The sequence below is a fragment of the Ciconia boyciana genome, chromosome 2 (genome assembly GCF_034638445.1).
Source record: "Ciconia boyciana chromosome 2, ASM3463844v1, whole genome shotgun sequence".
Classification (NCBI taxonomy): Eukaryota; Metazoa; Chordata; class Aves; order Ciconiiformes; family Ciconiidae; genus Ciconia; species Ciconia boyciana.
The window spans coordinates 149,634,395-149,660,051 of record NC_132935.1 but is presented as its reverse complement, the minus strand read 5'-3'; the positions used below and the strand labels follow the sequence as shown (position 1 = coordinate 149,660,051).

Below are 25,657 nucleotides of genomic sequence, written 5' to 3'. Positions count from 1 at the left end.
CCAAGCACAAGAATCTTTAAATCTTGAAAAGTGACTGTGGGTACAAATCAGTAGCATTTAATCCCAAAGTTCAGATGAAACATCAGACTTTCTTTCTCAATAGTTGTATGAAATGTTGACATGCAATTGAAATGCAACAGTATTTAGGGATTTTGCCCATTATGAAAATCTGCTATGTATTTTACAAAAATATTTTTATTTACTTTATGTAAATAAAGTTTGTACAAATCTGTATATGCTGTTTATCAAATTCACTACTTTTTATTAAGTTTATTTTAAAGCACTGTGAACAGGAACTTTTTTTTTTCCAGCATACCTCAGTCTTCATACACAGGCATCACTTCCAAGGCAGACATATTCTGGAGTCGGCCTCTGCCACTTTGTAAACCTGGCCTTCAGTTCTTTCAGACATGTTGTCAATTGTAGAGATAGTTCTAAGAGTAGTTCCTTAACCCACCAAAAGGCAAGCAGATCTGGCTTCATAAAAGCAACAAAGCATTTATCACAAGATAATTTTCAATTGCTTTAGTACTTAGCTAGACTTTAATTGGTGATTCATTTATAGAAACCTTCTTAACACCAGATTCCTAAGCTATTCACTGTCCTATCAGTAAGTCCACTAACAGGACACACCTAAAAAACAGCCCACAGTGGACACCAAACTCCTAGTGTAGACACACCCATGGTGCTCTCTGGATTCATCTGACTTGTGACCTGCAAGTCTCAATGACTAGAAAGCAGTGTACCAAATTGAAATGTCTTCCTATTTGGTCTACAGGAGCCCCTCGGGTATCACTAAGCATACTTCATTATGCCCAGGTCTCTCCTAAAACCAACCTTTTATTCCTCTAATAATTTCTAGTATAGGAATGGCAGAATTCTACCGGTTGTATATTTAACAGATAAATATCGTAAACTATTACCAACTTTCACTTTCACAAAGTGGAATACTTTCCTAAAAGCTGTAATTTTACCCACAGTGGACTGAGAGATTTTTCCCAAAAGATAGCATACAAAAAGGATAGAGCGAGTCCAAATTTGAACTTCTTATAAGGATATATAAAGGCAGACAATTATCAGAGCAACCCAAGAGAAGAAGCAAGCTCCATCTGCAAGGCTGTGAAGGCAAAATATTAATAATAATTTTTACAGAATTGGAACGAGGATGTCACAAGGCAGTGTGGTTCCTGATCTGTTCTCCTACTGGACAGACAGCATGCGAAACATGGATGAGGGCTGGAGGCACTGGGAACACACCACTTGTTCCAGCACGTACACAGTGGTTGGGAAGAAGGAGCACCAGTTCAGAAGTCAGCAAAGATGCAAAGCAAGATTAATGAATTATTGGAAGTTTGCTTTCTGGCATCCTATTACCCCTCCCCCCAAGGAGTATAAGCAAAAACCTGCTAAAACGTCTATTTAAACCACACCAGCTTAATCTAATCTGCTCATTCATTACCTCTGTCCAAACCTTCCCACCAGGATGCCCCCATCCTGCCAGTCTGCCGCTAGTGCTGGCTTCCGCAAGCCGTACCTCCGTCTGTAACCGCTTCCATCCCGTATCTCCTTTCGCAGACAAGGCTAACCCGCCTGCAGACACCGCTGTGCCCTGTGCACTGCTTTCCGAACACCTACCCCATGACTTTGCATACAGTTTAGCTTATGCGTTACAGTCCGTATTTCCCCTCCTAATTAGAGACCTTTCGCAATTAAGCTTATTTTGTCAAGGCCTAAGAAAAGCTGATGAGTGCCTGTTTGGTGGGCCCCGGCCGCCGGCGGGCACCCCGCAGGCTCTGTTCCCTAGGCGGGGGGGGGACCGGCCCCAAACACAGGGGTGCGGTCCCCCGCCCGGGGGGCAGCCCCCGCGGGCACTCCGCAGCCGGGCGGGCGCCAGGCCCCCCGCCACCACCCTGCGCCGCAGCCCGCCAGGCAGCAGCTGCCGGCGCAGCCCGGCCCCCGGCGCGGCTCCAGCCCCGCTCCCCCGGCCGGCCCGGCCCCGCCCCGCCCCGCCCCACCGCAGCCCCTCGGGCGGGCGCCGAGGAAGATGGCCGGGCAAGGCGGGAGCAGCGCGGCGGCGCGGAGCAGTGGAGGCCGCGGCGTTGTGGTAAATGCAAGCGTCGCCCGGCCCGCCCCGGCCGCTCGCCCCCGCGGTGCGCGATCCTCCCCCGCTCCCGCTTCCCCCGCTCCTTCCCGCCCTCCGCCGCCATGCGCTGCCGCAGATCCCGCGCCGCCCACCCCTCAGCGCGGCTCCCCCGCGGCTGTCGCTCCCCCGGCGCTTTGTGATTGTTCCCCCGCGCCTGCCCGGCCCTTCCCTGCGGGGCCCCGGCACCGCTCCGCTCCCTGCCTTGCCCCTCTGCCTGGCCCCCAACCCGAGGCCGCCGCCAGCCCCCGCCAGTCCCTTCACGTCCTTCCCTCCCGCGGAGCCGCCCTGTGAGGGTCCCCGCTTACTCCGGGCTCCCCCGCCCGGCACTTGGGCCGCGTCCCCTCACCCTGCTCTCGTCCCCGCGCTTGCGTTGCCTCACGCCGCAGCCCGCCGTCCGCAGCCCTGCTGGGGCTGCCGGAGGGGGACGGAGCCTGGCCCGGCCCGCGGGCTGCGGCGGGAAGGTGCGCGTTGGGCTCCCCGGGCTAGAGGCAGGCAGGCCGGCCGGCTCCGTAGGCTTCACCGGGCTTTTGGCTTCCACCGTGAAAATACAGCCCTGAATTATCCCGAGCGGCGGCTGTGGCTGTGCGTTTCACCAGGTTGCTTGTGTAATTGAGACCAGGATCCCCAGGGATCCCGACGTGTGCTCGGAGGATCCCGACGGGATCCTCCCACCGAAATGCTTAGAGGCCTTTGAGGATCTGGGAGCGCTGTCAAAGCACACTGTTAGGCTGCCCCTTATTCCTCCGTGCTGGGAAAAAGCCCGAACTTTGGCAGCGAGTTTTGAGTACCTGTGGGGCTGAATAAATTATGCAAAAATGAGGGAGTATGCTCCTTATTCTGAGGGACAAACCAGATTCTCCTGTGAAGCAAATACCATCACTGCCACCGCCTTAGGTATGTTCTTACTTTATTGTGGCATTGTGATTTCAACCGAGTTGCACAACGGCCGTGGCCCAGAGGTGAGGGCTCTGTGTAGGCAGCGGTTACACCCCATCCACGCCAGCATCCCCTCCATCCCCCTTCCAAAGAAAGCTGTCGCTGAATGTTCGAGTGCTGTCTGAAACCACCGTGCATCAACCAGCTCTTCTGACACCTGTGTAATAAATTACATTTTTAAAGTGGGTGACTGTTTACCGCCAAAGTAATGTGAGGCTGTTGCAAAGGAGGAGATGAATGCTCATAACCATGTTCTGCTGGACTGATTTCATTTCTTCTGCTTGCTACACACAAATGTGTGCATGCGCTCCCCAGCCCCCCCAGAAAACAACCAAAAGTAAGGCCAGTGCAGTATGATTGAAGTTTACAAAAGCTAGACTTAGCTTGATGCTTGCTCCCTTGTTTTATACCAAAGCGGAATCCAGATCGTTGTTGCTTTGAAGCAAGTACTGTGCTCAAACCTCATGTGTACCCACTTTGCCAGACAACAAAACTAGCAATGTTCTTCCAAAGGTTTTGCAATTGAATGGCTCCAGCTTCTCTCTTAGCTTCAAGGGAATGCTTTTGGGTATTGCCATGTATTTGTATTCCTTTTTGTATACATTTACATCAACTTTTTAAAGAGCTACTGAAGAATATCTGCTGGGCTGCTTGAACATGCCAAGCCTGAACAAGCCTGACAAATAGCTCTTTCTTTCACTGTAGGACTTTTTTACACACTTGTGTACCAGTATATTTAGTAGATATATTTATTTATCCAGTTGAATACTGTCTTTTATTGAAACAATCACAAATATTTCCTTCATATTTTCAAGTACTAAAGCCAGAAGTGAATAGAAGTTGAGTTTAATTCGAGGTGGATATTTTTTGATACTTAGCTATTAAACTGAAGATAATCGCACTTTTTTTTTTAAATTCACAAGCAGAATACTCCTAAAAATTTACAGTTACTTGAAAATTGTCCTGTAGCATAATGCTGTGAATAGCTTTAGGGTAAATGAGAATTTCTAAGCCTTATTGTTGGGAAGTACCTGTTTAAGAGAAAGAAGAATATTAAATAGGCTTCTTATATTAGAAAAATAATTAATTAGAAAGCACACATGAATTTAATCTTATTTGTCAAATGCCAGTGAGCACTTTTAAATGAGAACTTCTATATTATTGCAAAGTGATGCAGTTTATGTTCTTTTATTCAAGGGAAACCAGAAGTATAGATAGGACGATCAGAATTTCATCCTGATCCTGTTGCATAAAGGCCTTACTGTAACCTAAGTAAAAGCTATTGGTTTGTATGAATTCTGAAGAAGTTTCCATCCATTTAGTTTGATCTTCTGCATCACACTAAAAACATGCAATTTTACGAGAATGCATAAGTAAGCAGTACTGACAGGGTTTCTTAGCAGTGTTTATAGTACTTATGCAATTTAAAGCACTATCTGAAATTGTTTCATTTTATGTTAAAATGCTTTTGAACAAAACCATGCCAGACAGTTCATTGCCATAAAATGTTTAAAAAGTGTCAGCCACCCCTATGTACTGAAAATGAAGATGGGAAAATAGGCTTCCCAGGCCTTCTGCAGCAGTGTTTTCGGAGCAGGATTTGCCTCTAATTAACAAACTCGCCAAGGAGGATATTTATAATCTCCTGTTTCTATGGAAATGAGGAACATACCTAAGTAACTTTTTTCTTTTGTGTAGTTTCAAGGGTTGTGTAAGTCAAGCGAAAAGCTTTAATTTATTCCAGTGATCTCCAAATCGTGCTCTTGATGGGCAAATATTCAGTAGTAGTTACCAACAAATAACTTTTTTTGATACTGAAACTGTTGGGCAGAGTTAAGAAAACACGACAGTCGAGATGTCTGTAGCTGTCAATGAATATGCAAAAAAACCCCAACCAAACAAAAATCCATGAGGCAGAACACTGTTTCAGTACAGCATGAGGCAGGGCTACGCCTAAGTTCAAGAAGACTAGATGTGGAGGAACAGCTCAACATCGAATATGTTGTGTTAGCCTAGATATGTTTGAGACATGGTTTATTGCTCTATTACATAAAATTGTAAGCAGGGCTTAGTTGCAGTGATGGTCCTTTAAAGGCTATATTTAGCAGAAATGCCATTAAGACGTGCACTTCACAAAGGCAACTTTCTCACCATTTATCCTTCTACTCAAGGTTCATGTGGCCAAGCTGTAGAAAGAAGAAAGACAATATGTGACTTGAGGAACATGATTGTAAAGAAAACCTATTAGGTGTTGCTTTTTATCCTGAACCAATATTGAAGCAAAGCTTTGTAATGATTCCAAGATACCTTGTGAACCTGCAGGTCTTGTCTTTCATAAGGAATTGTGAAAACTGTTGGTTTGGAGTTTGTTTAGTTCTTGTGCTGATGACTTTGCATCTTCATAGCTTTCTGAAGCCTTTACCTGTTGGCTGATTTTTGCCCTACTTAACCTCTACTACCGTTGTATGCTGTGGGATCTCCTAATTGTTGTATTCTGATAGTTGTGAAACTAATTTATATTAAATATGTAAAATATTTTTTCTGTAAATGTATAGGAAAGCTGATAGTGCAGTGAGGTGTGAACATTTTATAATCGCTTATCTCTGATGACTTACCTAAATTAAGAACCTCACCTTTGGCAAGAAGTACAGTCTTCCACTGATTTGTACAGATACCGTCCACGAACCACGTAATTTATTGTCCCTATGTGCTGTTTCATCTGTTGAATACTTATTTATTTATGTGCGACTTTAAAATACCTCTGAACCAGAAATGTACAATTTTGATATATGATTTTATGACTTTTAATCCCACTGTCTGAATCTCCCATTGGAGAATCCCTTCTTACTGGTAATCTTACATTTGCATTTCGAGTTTGAAAGTAGTAAAAAACTTAAACTTACCAGTAGTTTAGTATTAAATATTTCCTCTTTCTATCCAGTTGTTTGTAATTTCAGGTGAAATTTCCCACGTTCTGTGGGGAGAAAACTGTAGCATTTGATTTCTGAGATATACTGAGAAGCAGAATAACCAATAGGAAAAGTGAGATAGTAAATTATAACTGGAAGAGATGTCATACGATTAATTCAGCCAATAGAGTGTACTAGAACACTGATTTTATATCAGTTAGATATTGTCAAACACCATGAAGTATTCTTAACAGTACTGTTTGATGTTCAGATTTCAGACAATTGGCCTGGATACAGTCTGGATTTGTTCACTTATCCTCAGCACTACTACGGAGATCTGGAATATGTGCTCATACCTCACGGCATTATTGTTGACAGGTATGTGTAGTTTGAATATTACTAAATAAATTCTTTGGTCAGTATTATTCTTTTTTATAAGGCCTGTCATCCACAGGCAGTGTGTATATAACATTTGTCCTAAAATATTATATTAGCAATTATAAAAATACTGGTATTTATTTAATTTGGAAAGTAAAAAAATGCTTGAAGATTAGGAAATACTAGACTTGTAGTTGCCTTTGCAACTCCCTGTCTAATTTCTTTCATCTAATTTCTGATTTGGGCATTGAATGAGACGGGGTCCCACAAAAAGCAGAGTGTGATCATATAGTGAAATTGGCATTGGAATGTAAATTACAAAAGAGCTGAACTGAATGTGAAAGGGCAAGTACAAAGCTTTCTATATAGTTATACTTGAATGTCCCACTTGCACTCTAACCATCCTGCATTTTTAATACAAAAAGGAGAAAATACTACATTCAGTTATGTCATGGTTTAACCCTAGTAGGCAACTAAGCACCACACAGCCGCTTGCTCACCCTCCCCCCGCCCCGGTGGGATGAGGGGGAGAATCGGAAAAAAGAAAAAAAGAAAACAAACCCGTGGGTTGAGATAAAGACAGTTTAATAGGACAGCAAAGGAAAATAATAATAATAATAATAATAATAATAATAATAATAATAATAATAATAATAATAATAATAGAATATACAAAACAAGTGATGCACAATGCCATTGCTCACCACCCACTGACCGATGCCCAGTCCACCCCTGAGCAGCGATTGCTGCCCCCCGGCCAACTCCTCTCAGTTTATATACTGAGCCTGACGTCATATGGTATGGAATAGCCCTTTGGCCAGTTTGGGTCAGCTGTCCTGGCTGTGTCCACTCCCAGCTTCTCGCTGGCAGAGCATAAGAAGCTGAGAAGTCCTTGACTAGTGTAAGCACTACTTAGCAACAACTAAAAGATCAGTGTGTTATCAACATTATTCTCATACTAAATCCAAAACACAGCACTATAGCAGCTACTAGGAAGAAAATTAACTTTATCCTAGCCGAAACCAGGGCAAATTATGTACAACTTTGGCAACTCTCTAGTACAAATCATTAACGCCAATTAACCTACTGGTTCCCGACTGCACCATTGACTTTGGCCATTCAGCACAACTGAAAAGTGTGTTGTTGACTGTTTGGGTCCAGATGCTAGGTTTGGAGGGTGGCAGTGGGAACGCTTCATCATCCCTCATTCCTTACCTTGTAGTAGTTCCCATGTGTTCTCCGTCTAGGCATTTGATGATGCTTTGGTATTTGTGGTAGTCCAGCTCAGTGTTCATGCTCAGTTATTATTTTGACATGCTGTTAAAAATCTGACAAAAAAGTTACAAAATGGAAATGGTAATTTTCAGCAGTGTTGAAAATTATTTGGAATATCTGAATGGAATTTCATGGGACATTTTCAGCCTGCAGCTTTTTACCTACCACATTTAAACAGCTGGTTGCAAGTACTGAAATTGTTGGAACTCCTTGAAAGAAGATTGTAAACATCCATCATAAGGAAGAGTTATGACTCCTGTATTTGTTTTTAAACACAAGCTTTCTTCCATTGCCTTTTCAGTTACCATTGTGTTGAATTTTTCATCTCTCTTAGTTAGGGTCAACTGACTGTTAATTTCTCTTTTTAAAATAAATATGTTACAACTTCAGTTCTCATAGAATTCAATATAAATTTGGTTGAAGTAAGTATTGAGCTCCACTGTTCTTTCTTACTCCAGCAGAAAAGACTGATTCTGTTCTAATGGAAAAGGACACAGAACTGCATATATTGTGATCATGCAAAATTTTCATGTAGGAAGAAGGCTCAGCATTTGAGAAAATTCTCTTGTCAGTTGGTAGCAATTAAATATAGGTTAAAAAACTGGTATGCTTTTATTTAGAAATTGAAATTAGTACATTTTTGTCTATGCTAGAGTTCATACGCTTTTAAAATACCAAGTGGTCTTTGGAATTTTTGGAAATTTCAGCTCCTCAATCAATCTGAGGAAGAATATGAAAAAAATGCAAACCACCAGAGAAATGTTTTTTCTTAATGAGAGGTTTTCACCATTATGCTCAGACTTGATAAAAGATGATAAAGACTGTTTTACTAATCTTCAGTAAAGTGAAAGTCTTTTACTAATCTTCATTCTTACATCAGTAAAAGGAATTATATATCTGAGGTCAGAGAAGATGATCAAATGATATCTTCTATTTTTCAAATCTAAAAAATACTAATTGCTGCTATATGGAATTTACTTGAGCATTACAAATACAAAGATGTGAAAATGAAGTGACAGCTTTTGCTCCTAACTAGTATATTATCTGCAATTTAAAGCTTATTCTTCTCTGGCACGTGCACACATGTAAATTCACTAGAGTTCAATGTATCTATGTAGTGGCAAATGGATTCCCATATTACAGTGGGTAGAGAAAAAAATATGAAAAATGTAATCATGAATGACATGGGATAAATTACAGGATTATTTAATAAATTGCATCCTGTCAAGAAGTCCACTCTCATTGAAACTGCTGATCTAATTCTGAGAGCTATCAAAGAACTTTCCAGCAAAAGCATTTACAGAAAATAATGCACTGAGCTGTTTTTCCTCAAAACATCAAACGACATTGTTCAGTTTTCTATTGATACCTGCTTTACATCTAGAAATGACCTGGTACCCTGTTCTAGGTCTAGAAATGCCATCTTCCTTGTTCTTTGGAAAGCAAAGCTACTTAAGATAAGCATTCATGTTTATTATTTTTATCTTGAAAATTTATGTAATATTGTATGGCAGAAATGTGTATCTTTTGGTTTCAATCATCTGCACATTGTGTTTGCAATGCAGAATTGTCAGAGAGAAGACAGATATGGGAACCCTGGAATTCCAGGTTAACTGGAGCATAACCTTGATTATCCTCATAAGTTCCATCCTTGTTCAAGTGTGACCTTGAACAAGTCACTTAAGCTCTTTGCACTCTTCTTTTTTGCTGTGTGAAATAGTGATAATGAAATCTATAAAATTTTGATCGATGCTGTATTTCTTTCTAGTATTTGTGTATATTTTTATTAAAATTGTAGGGGTAGCGTCTTCCAAAGCCTATCAGTGTGAAATATTTCTCATAATTCTCTTCCCTATCTTTCACTTAATTTATTGTTCTTGCATAGTAACTAACATAACAAGTTAGGGGATTGTACAGGAATATTTTATATTGATGTTTCCTGTGAGATAAAACTGAAGGCTAAGTTGCATTCTTTACTCCAAAGTCTCTGAAATGCTTATGAATTCAACATATGCTGAGATGTGTTACGCCCTTTTCTATAACTGGGGAATTTATGCATTTAAGGTTAACGGGTTTGATTCACATGCTTTGCATCTTGTGTTCATCACTCTATATCTGCCTACTGTGAACTTGATCCAAAGCCAGTCAAGTCAACAGACTGTAAGTCAAGCTATATACTCACCATAGTGTTTCTTTGTAACCACATGGAAAGCATACCATGAACTTAGAGAATCTGCATCTAATGTTATTTTATCCTTAACTTTTTTGCCCCAGGACAGAACGATTGGCCAAAGATATTATGCAAGACATTGGAGACAATGATATTGTGGTTCTCTGTGTCCTCAAAGGTGGCTACAAGTTCTGTGCTGACCTTGTGGAGCACATTAAAAATCTCAGCAGAAATTCAGAAAGGTTCATCTCCATGAAAGTCGATTTTGTTAGACTGAAAAGTTACCACGTAAGTCAACAACTTATTTATGTAGATTCTGGTTGTATGTTCATAATAAATAGTGGACTTTTGTATTTTGTCAATGGGAAATTTATTTTTTTCCCTCCAAATTATAAGAAAAACAGTGTGAAAAATACTTTTGTTTGAAAAACCTGTGAGGTTTTCTTTCAAAATATTTGCTCATGTCCCTTTATACTTTATGGATAGTATGAATGAGGATATGAAGCATTCTCAAGCTGTATTTTTTTATTTAGTCTGTCTTTACTTTTGGACAGAAAATTATTCAAGTTTCTGTCATGTAAAATGTCGACGTGTTGTTTGTTCTCAAAATCCTCAACAGTTCTGCCAAGCTTATTTCATGTTACTTCATTTTTCACCCCCACCTCCACATAGTTTGGCATAACTGCAAGATGATAAATCTATGCCTTATTCTAAATGTTTAATGCTAAGTAAATGAAATGCTTTCATCTTCATAACATGCAGTTTACATAGTAGCAAAATATACCACTAGATGATGATAGTGTTTTGTAAGAAAATTAAATAAGCCATTGAACCAAATCCAGTGTTGAAGTAAGGATCAAGACTTCCTGTTATCTTCAGAGGAAATTATGCAATAATGATTAATTTGTTTCAGTGAGGCAACGATAGTGAGATGACCAGCCTTTTTTTAGAATGAGTGATTACAATTTCTGTTTGCATAAGCTATACATTTATATTCCACCTTGTAGTTCACACTCCATAGTGAGGGAGCATTTCTAGAAGTAAGTTGTCCTAGAAAGTCCAAGTGAGTACACTAAATAAATGGAGCAATAATACAGTTGCTCTCTAAGCACAAATGCAACTTGCTGAGTCCAATAGGTCCCACAGTAATGCTACATCCTTTCCACAGGCAGAGGTTGGTTGGTTGGCATTTTGCTCTGACCCCAGTGACTATAAACTTTTCCTAACTTTCACAAATCCAGTCTGAATTTTTTCCACCATGGAAGAGAAGTGGATGAGAGCCTTTTGTAGCCATTTGGTTAGGATTTGGTCCTGGGACTTCACTATCAAGAATTAGTCAGGTCTATGAAGGACATGTACAATACTAATATTGTACAATTTCTAGCTATTTAGCAGTATTACAGAACTAATTAATAAAGTAAAATATAATGTTTGTCTCGCATAAAGGCACATGGAAATTATACTGAATTTTTTTTGGTGTAGTAATGATAGCACTTCAATAATGCTGCTTGGCGAATAGTAGAATTACTTAAATTGGTTTTTTATTTTGCACCTGGCATATAGGTAATGCACATGCTTTTCCTATTGGATTATCTCTTATCCAGTATGAAGATACCCTGGTTCTAAAATTTCTTTCCTTGGTGACAAGTCAACTCTTATTAGCCATATTAACCCATAACCAATGAGTGTCAGGAGATGTATACTGCAAAAGTGTGGGAATCTCCACATCATTGTTTAGGAAATAAAATAAAAGCATGTTATATCAAGCTGAAACTGCAATACAAATTTTGTTATGCAAGGATGCAGTTATCAAGACTCAGTCCTGGATGATCCTAGCATTTAGTGGCTATGCATATTTTGGATCTTAGCCTCATGCTTTAGCATGTAGCGCCTGCCCTAGAACTAGTACTTGCATCTAGTTTTCACAAAATAAATCATTTTTTTTCTTATAAGTGCTTCCAAACAGGTGTCATGTATTTAGAGCCTGAAACTGTGCTTGATTTAGTGCTTGGAACAGTGCTTGATATCTGCCTGGTCTTGAGAAGCTGAATGGCACTGCAGTATAAATTTGAAATGACATTAATATTGGCAGATTCATTCCATGAGATATGCATAAATGTAATGCTGACTAAAGTACCAGTACCACTACCTGCCATCCTTTGCATTTTGAGTTATCGTTGCGTCCTGTCCAGTCGCAGGTTTTAGAGAATGTACCCTTGTCCACATAGCTGTGGTCAGAACACTTGAGGAACTAGCTGTTACTCGTTTGAGTGACTCTTTATCCCAGCCTTATATGAGACTCCCAAATCCCCCTTGTCAGTTTATTTGGTAATAAGATACCTCTCACAGTGTTTTACACTTTAAGCAGAGGCAAATAATTACAGTTTTAGAGGTAAGACTTCTTTGTTTCCCTTTGCCTTTTCTGTTCCACTTTCTATTAAGACTTACTACTGCTCTCAACACATTTTTCTCTCTTTGTATCCCTTTATCATTTTATAGACACTGTTCTTCTCACGTTATTTATCCTGCTTCCTTTTACTAACTGTTCTCTGTTTCTCTCCCAAAGGGAGTCCTGCTGCTCTCAATATACTTCCTTCAGATATGTCTCCCTTCCCCCCTCCAGCTGTTTAAATCCAACAACTAATTTCAGCTCAAACTCATGGGATTTTTGAATTGTCTCATTCCAACTTCAATACTGAAAGGTTAGTCGGTTTTTAGAGGTTGTAATTTAAAGTGGGATTTCTTGGTTTAATGATGTAGCAAAAATGGCCTGTAATTGTGACCCAAAGTCAGATCTTGGCATCAGTGAAAGTGCATCTTAACTGCAAAGTATCAGCAGAAAATGTTGTATTTTGGTGTCTGGCACACGGGTGTGATTACCTTTCAAATAAAAGGAGATTGCAAATATGGCCAGCTTTACATAGCTTTGTTTTTCAAACCTGTCATCATATTCCAGAATTTAGACACTTAATTAGGATGTTAAGATCTGCTTTCATATTAAGTAGCTGAAAGTTGGGCATGTAAATTCTTTTTTAGACTTCTTCATACAAATGAATTGATTTTTTTTAAAAAGCATAGTACATTTAGATTCTCTGGATATTAATGAGATGAGGGGCTGTTTGTAATTCCAGAATCAGGATGGTTTTATCTGGTTTGCAAAGTATTGACATATGTGCCTAAGCCTGGACATTTTTATGAGAATACCTCCTGTGTTTTTCAAATGGTGTCTTAGTTTCATTATCTCAAATTGGCATGTCAGATTACTGAATTTAGTATATATACAGGTAAAGTGGGAAAATACCATTTGTTTATTATTTTCAGAGGAAGCAAAGTGGAATCCAACTTAGGAAACCGTAGCTTAAAAATAACATGGTTATAGTGTTTATACTCTACAGACATCAGTATTAGTTCTTAGACCTTTAATAGAATTCCTGCAACTGAAACTGGAGGTGCAGCATTGTCTGAAAGCATGTTTTTACTTCCTCTAAAGATCAAACTATGTTTTTCCATTTCTTGAGCTTTTTTTTTTTTCACTAGAATGCTAAAATGATACGGTAGAGAAGTTTATACATGTGGACAGAAATTTATAGGCTTAGGTCTAGATCAATAAATAAAAAATTAGGTGTGCTTAATTGTAAACAAAGTTTATATCTGTAAATCCATAAATATATGATTTACAAAGAAACACTTGATAACGTAGTTATAACTCAGATTTTGAAGGCTTCTTAATCAGTAAGAATGGTATTAAAAATAATTATGAAAAGGAAAAGAATGGTGATTGAAAGATACGTGCATAGTTTTCCTCCATAGAAATACGATAAACTCCTTGGAGAATGCCATTTCTTGTAGGCTTACAAGTGATACGATATACTTGTTCTCATTTTAATTTTGTGTATTTAAATGAGCTCAAAATAAGGAGATTGTTTAAGTGAGGATTTGATTAGAGGCTGTATGGTGACTTCACAAGCTTCTAGCATGGCAGGCAAATTAAAAGAAAGCACCAAGGTGAGAGTTAGAAAATATGATATCAGAAATAAACAGACGTGGAAGTATCATGTAGACTTAAGGGTAAAAGTCAGGAAGTAGACAGAGAGGAAAATAAAATCCAGTGATCGAAATTTGAATGAGAAGCAGCATCTCTGAGTTTTAAGAGGTAGAGAGGAGCAAACATACACTTTTTTGAATGAACTCAAAAGTAGTGAGGCAGTAAGTATAGTGGGTAGACACGGAAGTACTAAATAGTCCTCACATGAAATGGAAAGCTGCATGCCAAGTTTTAGGGGAAAACAATGTATTTTGGAAACACTGATGTAAGAACTGATAGAATTTGGCAGCTTCTTGGATACTAAGTTCTAAGACATTGGATTTTAATGTAACATAAGTTAGGAACAGTGGAATTGACTGCAGAGGCTTTTGAGTTTAAAACTGGATTAATAAAATTTAATATATTCAGTTTTCACCATACTGATTTTTTTCCTGAGTGATTGGTCCTCCACAGGAAATCAGAGCTCTGAAGTTGAAAAGAGGTGAGAGTTTCAGATTGATAGAAGAATTCAAAATTATTTTCAGAAACATGATCGGTTGAAGTCAAGGATTAAAAGTAATGGAGGAAAAAGTTAGGCTTGGGAATGTCATCCAAGGAGAATGACACCAGCAGGAGAGGTAAGAAACATGGATCCAGAAATTCTTTAATATGTTTGTGATACTGATAACTTTAGCAGATTAAAGAACTAATTAGGAAGAATCCAGAGGGAAGTACAACAGAGGAAGCAGGAAGGTGTTTTACTAGGGTGTTTACAAATTAATGGATAGAACTAGACAAGAAAGAATGCTTAAGGATGAACAAAAAGAGAGAGTGAACAAAGGAATAGAAGGATGTGGATGTCACGAAGAGAAAGGCTGAATGGCATATGTTTTGGTAAAAACCAATAGCATGAGAACCATACCAAAAGAGTAGACTGTGCATGAACAATAATTAGAACTTCTCTTTGTTCAGTGTGGAAGAGACAATTTAGGACAGGCTGATAAAGGTAAAGGTTGAATTAGAGTTTGAGACAGAAGAGGATGTTCTGGCTCATCAAGTTTAATCCCCTACTAAGAGATGCAACAGCATCACCTAATCCTGTTCCATGGGTATGCCAAATGCAATCTTTAAACCAAATCTCAATTTTGAAATGGAATTGGAAAAATTAAGTGGAGAAGTAGAGGAACTATGCAGAGTCTGTAGACTTTCTTGAGAAGGTCTCAGCAGCCTGTCAGCAGAAGAGAAAGTAAATGCGTGCAAATTAAGACTTCTTTAGTGGACAGATGATGGAAGCTAAAAATTGAAAGAATCATGCTAAAAGTCGTTGTTGAAACTGGTGGTGGGGGCTGGTGGAAGAGAGATAAAACACCACATACTTTTATTAGGCAGACCAGTGAGCTTCTACAGGCATTGCTACCTGTTCTTATGAAGAGTTTAGTATTCCCATATCATTATCCATAGCTGTCTATTTAATTATTTTAATTATTATATTTTACAAAGTAAGTATGATAGTAAACCTCATGTTTTGGGGAAGGGCAAGTGAATCTTGGTGGCATAGCTTTTTTTCAGTGAAAACCATGGTAAGCTAAACTAGGAGTGAGATTGGGATTTCTCAGCTTTCGTGATTTCTTTGGTTATTCCTGTGTGGACTAAAGTGACAGATCAATCCTCTCTGTTATTTTGAAACTGTGCAATGCACTTCTGAAAGAGGATAGTAGATGAATTCTTGATAATCGGATTATACATCATAGTTGTTAAATCCATTTTGAGCACAGATTATTACAGAATATTGATCTGTTTCCATATAGTATCTGAATTGCGGATTCTAGAAGTGCATTTTTCAACTTCTAGTGTCAAGAAGATATTGTTGAAAATCATCCTGAAAAATATGAATGAACTTCAGAGGAATGTTGCTTGCTAGTCACTTGGAGGAAACTTCTAGAGGATTATTTGGATTTGGTCGATTTATGTAATTCTTTAAAATGAATACATTATTTATGGTTTCCAGAACATAACTAATAAAAAAATGTGACCTCTGAATTGTAATCCATGCACAATGGTTCCATTGAAGTCTGTTCACAAACAAATCCATTGATATGATCTGTTTCCTCCTCAGCCTCCAGTTGTTTGAAATATATTTACAACTGTTGGTTATTAATCTTGGCATAAACAGGACCATTAGTGCTGCAAAATTCCAAAAGCAGGCAACAAAACAAGCATTGTTTGGTAGAAATCTGAATATTTTTGCTATATGAAGCCATCTCAGTAAATAGTTTTGCTAAATCTCTCTACTGTAGGAGTAAGGAAACAGAGGGATTTTATAATGAGTAAGTTGAAAGCTGGTTGGTAAATGTAGTAAAATTAATGTATTTTTCTGCCATGTAGCTTTACTTCTCATACACCATTACTAAATACTTACATCGTAAAAAACACAACAGCATGAGGCATCAGACTATAATCAGAGCAGAGAACGGTGTAAAATGTACATTCCTGCTTTGCATAATAACTTATTCAGTATAATTTTACTGTATGGAACTTGTTTTTTTAAGATCAGTATGAACTTCACATCTGAAAACAATATGTTGTAAGCCTGACCCTGAAAAGCCAGTAATTTCAAAATGGTTTTATTCATTTAACAACACAAAAGAAAGAACTAAGTGTATTGCTCGCATTTAATGCGCACCCTGAGATGAAAGAGAATCCACATTAGCTTTTGTACTTACAGGTTTTCTCTTGGGCAGGTTGTGAGTTCCCGTTATTTTGCTTCATGGAAACAGTTTAGGTGATGACCATCTCATCTTCTTGATGCTGAGTAGCCATGGAAGAATTACAAATTGGAGCCTACCTGGTAGAATGAATTCCTATCAACTTTAAGGCCAAATTCTGCAATAATTTCACAGGATTGAACTCCAAATTATCTGTGAATTATCAGTTTGACATGCAAATAAATAGCTTCAGTGTAGGCAAAATGTGGCTTATTTATTTAATTTGGAGAGAGGTTGTGCGTGTACTAGACATTCAAAAACAATAATATACTCTTTTAACCTTTTTCAGATGCATGGCTTGCAGTCAGCACTGTAGACAGTGAACACCTGTACAGAGAATATTGCAGCATGATATACTTTTTAGAAGCTAATGAGCAACAAAAATATTACATTAATTTAGTCCACAGAAGCTACCATTGTCAAGGATATAGACCTAAAAGTTGTTGCTGTTCTGAGAAATATGTTCTAGTGATTGTAGACGGTGCTGCCAAATAGATGTCTTACAGGCAAGCTAAACATGAGAGATTTGGGACTAGAAATCTACTCCTAGAATTGCCAAAGGGATTTTGTCTCTGTGTACTTTTCCATGTCTATGAATTGATAAAATGGCATTTGCATCCTAAAGTAGTAGTATCTTTTTGAGTGAAAGCTCTGTGAAATGCTCAAACCTGCTAAAAGTAGTGAGTAAAAGGTCCTTTATAGTTCCAAGCCAAAGATACTCCCAAGTCTTAAGCAGGCACTGATGCTATCTCTGTATCTCTGATGCTTCAGTCACTTCCTGAAACTTAATAAGACCTGAGATGGTTAAGAAGGTGAGGAACAGTGGAAACAGATCATATTTTGTGTGGATAGAATGTTTGGAGATGCTACAATTCACAGTCCTCCTAAATGTGTCCAAATGTTCATTTTCCAAGTGTTAAGACTTGTTTAAAAATAGAATATTTTTCATGAAAGAGACAAAAAACACTTCTACATGCAGCAGTGTCTTACTGCAAAATGTCAGCCTCAGAGACACTAAAGCTTTTCAGAGAAATAGCTGAAAATGTGTTAGTAGCGGAAGTTGTCCCAAAAGCTTATTCTTGCAACTAGCTGATGAATTTTTTAAAGAAATTTGCAAAAATGTAATGGGAAGAACAGCAGCCTCATTGGTTAAATTGTGGCTGGTGTTATTAGAGTAACAGCATGATTTAGGCAACTTTGAGAATAAACTCTCCTGCCAGATTCATCTGTACATCAGGTACAGATAGTGGTTTGGTGTGAAAACTAAGACACTGGAAATGGGTCTCTCTTCTGATTGCATGTGCGCTGGCTAGAATGATGACAGGCTCTGGTTCATTCCTCAGTGACTGCAGTGCCCTCCTGCCAGTCACACTTGCCAGCTCAGCTGCTTCTGAGCGCTTCCTAACCCGTCTCAGCCGGTTACCAGAGACTTCCTATTTGAATGGCTTCAGCTTGCTGGATTCATTTTTTCTGACCCAGATGCACGCATGCATCTCAGCCTGCCAGTAGCCCCTGCCAGAGGGAGAGTTACAAGCAGCTGGGGACAGCTTGTGGGCAGTAACTTCTTTAGTCAGCACAGCTCCTGCTGGAAAAAGAAGTCTGCCCATAGTCAAGGGATCCTCATCACCAAGGGTGCAGCACGGCAAGCCTCAGATCCCCCTCTTCTTTATGTGAGAGATGTGCCTCAGAGGTGTCAGAAGGAGCATGAATATTTCAACCCTAATTATTTTTGAGAACCAACCTACTTTTCATAGTGTTCTAAGGCAAACCGGAGAAGGCTATACTGTATGTAATAAAATGTGACCTTAAAATTCAGTGTCATGGAACTTCTCAGGTCTGGAGGCAGATGCTCTCCTTTCTAGGCATCTACAGCTTCCATTTAACATGATGGCAGAGTTGTGAGATATGAGAGCTTAAATTCATCACTCACTCAAGGCTGTCTTGAGTGTAAGGAGGAAGAAAGTGTTTCTGATTTAAGTTATTTTAATTAAAACGTACAGTATTTTCCTGTTGGACACCGCTTAAGGGCTTGGAGTGTTACTAAATGTAAGTAGGCGTTAATTTGTGGGCATAGTTCAGGAAAGGTCAGAATAAGCCTATCATACAGTCAGTTTATCAAGTTTATCTGTAATGTAGAACTTACTCATAGAGGGATGATCTCTGTAACTGTATGCATCAGATAACACACCTACACACCACTTAAATATGTTAGCACCATCTGAATTCTTAGTGATTTTTTTTAAGTATGAGTAAGTGTTACAGTGACTCACATATAAAAGATTTGGGGGAACCAAACAGCTCAGCCCGGGGGAGAACTGAGTAGGAAGCGGCCTGATTGCCATGGGGACAGAATGAGAACAGACGTGGCAGTGAAGGCAGAGTGGTACTGAGCTGTGCTACAGCTCTCCAGCAATATCAAAATATTGTTTTAAGGCATTTATGGGGCATATTAAGGCAAGTAATTACTTGCCTTGTCAAGATACTTTTCATTTTTATCTATTGTTCCCTGCTTAGGTGTTACCTTCCTTTATACTGATTTGTGTTTTTTAGCTGTGGAATTCTTTTTTCTAACCAAAAAAATTTTACAGTTTTCCTGTATTGTGGGTTGGTACTCTGGTCTTCTGGACTTCAGATCTAATGCAAATTCCACAAGTGGTATTTTCTAATCTTTTGGGAAAAAATTGTATCCCCAAGGGTCACATTTTTTCTAAAAAGCTGTAATATTTTCTCTTGAAAAATGTTTTCTGATTTGAAATAAATGTTTTAGATTACAGTATGTTACAGAGGGTACAGCTACTATGTATAAATGGAGTTTTAGATCTGAAGTTCATTTTTCTTAAGTTTTTAAAATATTTTTTTTTGTGAACTTAAATCTTTGGTATTTTTAAGCAATCCAGGTTTCTGGAACATTATAACATTTGAGACCGTGGATTTTTTAAAATTGGTCAGTTTTAGAACAGATTTAAAGCATCAAGGGATTTCATTAAAAGCATCCAAGAGGTCATATTTTCATCTTTTCAAAGAGTTAGATTCTAAAGTTCCCCTGGATACAATATCTGTTGTAAAGAAGTTGTTTGTTACAAAGCCTAAAAAACTGAAGTTTAGTCTTAGAAAATATTTTGTTTCATATTCCGCCAAAAATACAGCAAGCTACTACTAAATTATGAGATTTGCAGCAATACTATATGTCATCATTAGGAGAGACTATAGTCTGTGCTTTCAGTCTGCTTCACAGATTTTTACAGTGTCAGGGAGGTAGACCCTTACATATAAGAAAGGTCCAGAACATAATGGTTGCTAATCCTGTTGTACAAATGAGATCTGACGAGTTTGAAAGTACCGTGACATCTTTATGCATTGGAAAAATATCACCTTGATTACTTATTTGGATGCTAATAATACCATTTAGTGTGTGGTTTTTTATATTAAGATCTGAAATGGGGCAAAATTAATTAAAAGAAGCCAGAGGGTTCTAATTTTCCCAAGGAAATCTATGACTCTCTTTTACTGGCATCTCTTTGGCATCTCTTAAATGCTGTTTCTTAAAACAGATCATAGCGTGTGCAATATTCATGCAGTGCCACACCCCAGGGGTGCTGTAAGGCATAAACCAAAAAGGTTACTTTAAAGGAATATAGCAATAACAAGAAGTACTGTATTATTGTAGTACTTATCTGTGTGACAAATACAAAATTATTTTCCCTCCTCATTGGATAGACGGAAGTTAGAATATTTAAATAGAGAAGGGATACTATGAAATAACCTTGCAAGAGAACTCACAAAGGATATGTGCGTTGTCAAAAGCTTCCAAGTTGTCACTAGCCAAGGGACTAAACATAGTGGTATGAAAGAGAGCGCTACTGAGTTGTGAGAGTCAATGATAGACTAGACTCCAGGTTGCTGGAAGGGACTAAGCATTCGAGGTTTTTATCAGTCTCATCTGTTGTGAATTTACTTACACCTATCTATCTGTTTTCTCAGCCTGTGGCTATTTAACAGATTTGAAGATTCTTCTCCTACCTTCCTTTTATCACCAAATCCTAGGAACTGCTGATAGTCAGGGTCAGAAGGTTAGTACTTTGTTCTTAGTCTAGAGAAAGCTGTTTTCTCTTGTGCTTGCAGAACCCCCAAGGGACGGGGTTTTTAGTGTGGAGCTACAAATTCACTATACGATTTTTCACAATGTTCATTTACTTTTGTTCGTTACTTTATAACACAATTAAAAAAATGGGGTAAATGGTACATATGGATCTAGTAGACTCCCAACTGGTATGCTGAGACCCTCTGTTGATGCTGGGAAACATGACTTCCGGTTACGCTGCTGTAATCTTCATGCATTTAATGCTAAACAATAATTGGTTAAAAGACAGATACTCCAGTTAATGTGGACTTGAACCCAAACTGACCTTTTCCTAGCTGAGTCCAGTATAGCTGGCCATAGCATGCTTGATGTCCTTTATGATTTTTGCATTACCATAGCATAGTAACAGGAGGAAGATTTTCCCTACACTCTTTAGCTTATGGTGGTCTTCTGAGAGCTGAGGAAGAAAAGGCCAAGTCTTCTGTTCCAAGAGTGTGGGCTTGTATTACATTATTATCACAAAAGGTGGGCACCCTTAGTTATGCCTTCTGGCAGTCCAGAATGAGTACCTGAGTAGGATTATGGCAGTTCTGTATAGTACGCTTCCTAAATTGTTCTTTTGCCTGTAAGTTTTAAATTTTATTTGCCTCCCATCTCTGGAGACAAAGTATGTGGTCTGAACCTCACTTCACACGACTCAACAGCCCTATGAAATTGTTAGTACCTTTTCTTATCCTGGAACATATGCAGATTTTATTTCTATGTTTTAAATATTATTTTACAGAATAAAAAGAAGTTATAGTACAAGGAAACCTCAGACTACACGCTGTGGAAACTAACCTCAGTTTTGCGGATATATTGTTTCTGATTTATATACGATTCAAAACATTTGGTATCATAAGTTCTTGATTTCAGTTCTTGCTGATCTTTTTAAGTGTAGAGGTGCTGTTTGTGCTGTTTGTGCCATTGTATGTGGTGCTGCAGTCTTACTGCCTCATTCTTAAACAAAATAACCCATTGAACCAATACCAAGCAAATATTTAAAACTTAATTGCTAAACCAGAAAGGAAAATGTGAAATAATTTATTGTCTATAATCCTTATTAGCCAAGTTAACTGGTCTAAATTCTGCTGCAATTTACAACAGTTTGGCCCTTTTCCTGTAGAGTTACTTCATGTTTATGCCAATAAAACAGAAATCATATCTCTGTTTAGACATTTTAAGGAAAGTTTTACCCGTAATAAAACTACAGGAGTAGATCATGTATGCAGTCATGTTTTTAGAAAATTTTCTTTATTTGAAAATATTTGAAATATTTTTATTCTGTATATCTACAGAACTTATTAATAGGTGGAAGTATAGTGTTGAACACATGCTTCCAGCAAAATAAAAGACTGTGAAGAATTTACAGCTTTTTAATATTTGCCCCTAGCAAATATGTTCTTGGTTGCAGGTATAATCTGTATTAACCTGTGTTAACTGCATTAACATTACATGTGTGTTCACCTTTGTTGATGTCTGAGAGTACACACAGGAGAGATCAGTTCCAAATGTCTTGACCAGGAAGGGAGAAGCTTCAATGGCAGTTCATGCTTCATTAGATACCAGAGAATCTCCATGGAAGCAACTCCTATAGGAGATGAATTTTCTAGTATCTATTTCAAGATACTTTACCTTCTTTGGATTAAATACAGAGAAGGCATGCAGGAGCCCTGGTACACAAGAAATTACCAAATGTGTGAACAGATGATTGTAAACAATCTAATTTATTAAGTTTAATAACTTACTGTTGCCCTGCGAGTTGTTTAAGCTGAATGATCTGCCTTGCTTTTACAGCAGGGAAGAAACATACACATGTTACCACAGGTCAGCTGATAAGGAGTACCTTGCTGTCAGTAAGTTCGTTGTTTGTCTTTCTCTGTCCAAAGCCAACTTCCTCATTGCAGAACTCTGGCCTTCCCTGGAACTGGATAGACTAGCCTGAATTTGAAGCACTTCCAAACCTGTGTGATGGAGCTTTTAGTTAAGGAATAACAACAAGGAAGAAAAAGAATAAAAAAATAAGTGAAATCTTCAAAGTAGTTATATTGTAGATCTAACCATAGAGAAGTAAAGTATGTCTTACACTGTAGTAACCAGAGCTCTGGTAGATATAACTACACCAGTTTAAAATTTACTATTGCAGGTTATCCTGGCAATAGCAGTAAGGCAGATCTCAGTGTAGCATAGTCAGTGGTGTGGTTACTAAGCAGCTCAGGAAGGCAGCTTTAAAGCTAACAGAGATACACGAAATTGTCAGTGCTTCAGTGCAAATGTATCTTTACTGTTCCTGCAGGGTAGGGGTAGGTCATGTTCTGACAGTGGGTGTATGCCAGTCTACTGTATTTGATTTCCAGTTGTTTCAGCATTGTTGGCTTGTTTGCAAGGTATCCAAAGCAGCTCCTACAAATGTATCAGTGACCTGGCACTTGATTATTTTGAATGTGGGTGCGCCCTGGAGGTTGCAGTCTGCCCTTTGGTATACATTTGATTCTGGGGAAGGGAAGGCATGCTTTCCCGTCTTTACTGGGAAGCAATCCATGTCATTCCCGCTCATTTGCACAAGTCTCCAGCTTAACAGTACTTACTAGTTGTCCTCCGAATGTTGCTACTTAAGCCTGGATAGTCCTTCTAGTTGCCTGTTATGAAAACCATGACAGTCCGTGTTCTGACCTCCACTCTTGAGGTCCTTTGTTCTTAGCTGTTTTTCTTTAGAGAAATAACCCAAAATGGTCAATCAGTTCAAGTGTATGTTGCTTGTAAGTACAGCATCTTACGTATTACCACTCCACTGATGTTCTTCTTACTTCTGCTGATACACAGAGGATAATTTCATAGCCTATACTTTATATATCAGTTTGACTTTACCTAGTAGTCAGAATAGGTTAACAGATGATGTAGATGCCATACTGACACTTCCCTGACCAACATATTCATATATTGAAGTACTTCTCAGGAGGCAGGCTGCAAAGCAATTAAGTTTCATACTAGGGTGTCAGCATCCAAACTGGAACATGAAAATTTTCATTTTAATTATTATTTTCATGACTGAGATGCTAGAGCATGGTCACATAGCAAAAGGTATCATAATTATTCAACAGTATATAATTTCAAAGCAGAAGTCTTTATAATTGCAGATACATCTATCTAAACTCTGCCAACACCTGCAATTAATTTCTGCAATGCTATTTTTTAGGTGCAGAAAGCTTGGTTATATTACGAATCAGTTTGCTGCAGCTAAGTCATATAGAAGTAATAATTTTCTATTTCAAAGTTGTGTGAGAGACATTGTTTCTTTGGTTTCATTTTTGAAAGATATTAACTGGAAAGTAATTTCATGTCACATCTGCTCTCTTTTCTTCTGAGCATTATGTTTTTTCCTAACTGAAAAACATATCTGTAATATGTGTTAATTTGTATGCCAGAATATACAGTTTGCTTGGGTTTTCTGTCATTTTCAATTTCTGTTGCAGCAACATATTGTAGCCATGTCTCTGAAAACATATATCTATTTCATAAGTCAGTTGTGTCCATGTGATGTTTCAAAGTCTCAGCTTTTCTTTACTGTATGAACTACCAAGAATTTTGTTCAAATCGTCGTCATTCATTAACTTGGTAAATGTCTTCTGCCCTCTGGCTTTAATGCCATCCACGTTGTTCCCTCAGTACCATTCAAAATGTAGCTGTTCAGATCAACTTCAAAGTTACTCTTAGTATAGCCTACCCAGTTGCTATCCTTCCTCCAGTATCAAATGCAAGTTATTGTTTTATTGAGGTTCGTTAAGACTCCATTCTTGATGATCATGAACACCACACACATGAAATTCAATTGTTTTCATTATTCAGGGGGTAAACCCTATAGGTAAATTTATATTTCTGCTCCAAGAAGTTTAGAGTGTAGAGCCCTATTAATCATCCAGTGTAATGTTTTTGTAAAAAATCTGCAAAGACTGGTTGCTAATATTTTTTTCATGACATAAATTGGAAGAAATATTAGATTGGTTGTATCTTTTGAAATCTCTCCTCAAATATATTTCACCTTTGAGTGAAATTCACCTAAAATGAAACCTTTGAGTAAGCATGAAAGCAAATTATCCTGGAGTGGTACCAAGGAGAATTGTGTTAAACGTTTGTGTGAGACAGAGCCTGAGTAGATAGTTCAGGATGTTACTAATGGAAAATAGTCAAGATCATTGTTCCTTGTGTGCGTGTGGTAAATGTGATTGAAAATAATTTCTTTCTGACTGCTCAGTGAGGTTTTTAGGAAGAAAATATTGATCTCATCTCTTAAGCTGGGATTCATCTCACCTAACTTCAGATTTCTCACAATTACATGTCTAGGTGTAAGTTATTTGCTGTAGATTTCCCATATGGTGAAAGAGATGATTTACATGATCTATCTTTTTTTTTCCATTGATTATGAAGGGAGCCCAGGATGCATAGATTTTGATGTCTTAAGTTTCAGATACCTAAATTAGGAACAGAGTAATCCTGTCTTTAATGAAGACATTTCAAGGTCATGGGTCACCCTATGAGAACAGAAGCAGCATAGATCACGTGCAGTTAATAGAGTCTTAATGGAAAATAAAAAGGTAAGGCCAAAGCGAATGTGGAGACTGAACTCTACTCTGCTTTAGTGGACATGTCACACCAAACCTATTGGTGAAGTGGTGCTTGACTCTTGCTTTTCAAACTCTGCCAATTGTGCATATAAGTCAGAAACCTTACAGGCAGTAATTCTGTCCTAACCATTTCACTTACTTAGCCATTAGGGAAGAATAACAGAAGCCTTAGAGATGCTCTGTGTTCAGTGGCTCGAGGTTCCAAGGGACAACTGAAAGTGATGGTCTGTCAGTCACTTCTTTTTGGTCAAAACCTTCCTGGAAAACCCGGTTGTAGGAGATAGGATGATGGTACAAAGTGAGAGAGCTGTCCTC

General features: G+C 38.4%; 1 protein-coding gene across 5 annotated transcripts in view; it reads left to right on the top strand.

Moving 5' to 3' along the window:
* The first annotated feature begins 2,006 nt into the window (after window positions 1–2,006).
* The window catches only part of PRTFDC1 (phosphoribosyl transferase domain containing 1), a 49,594-nt gene continuing 25,943 nt past the window's right edge, over window positions 2,007–25,657 (top strand). For all 5 annotated transcript variants that reach the window (XR_012041222.1, XM_072854466.1, XM_072854465.1 and 2 more), the window contains exons 1-3: window positions 2,007–2,104; window positions 6,260–6,366; window positions 9,916–10,099. Coding sequence is in view for 4 of the 5 variants with exons in the window: in XM_072854466.1 (XP_072710567.1) it covers window positions 2,045–2,104; window positions 6,260–6,366; window positions 9,916–10,099 (351 nt within the window). In the remaining variant the exon portion in view is untranslated. The remainder of the gene's footprint in view (window positions 2,105–6,259; window positions 6,367–9,915; window positions 10,100–25,657) is intronic.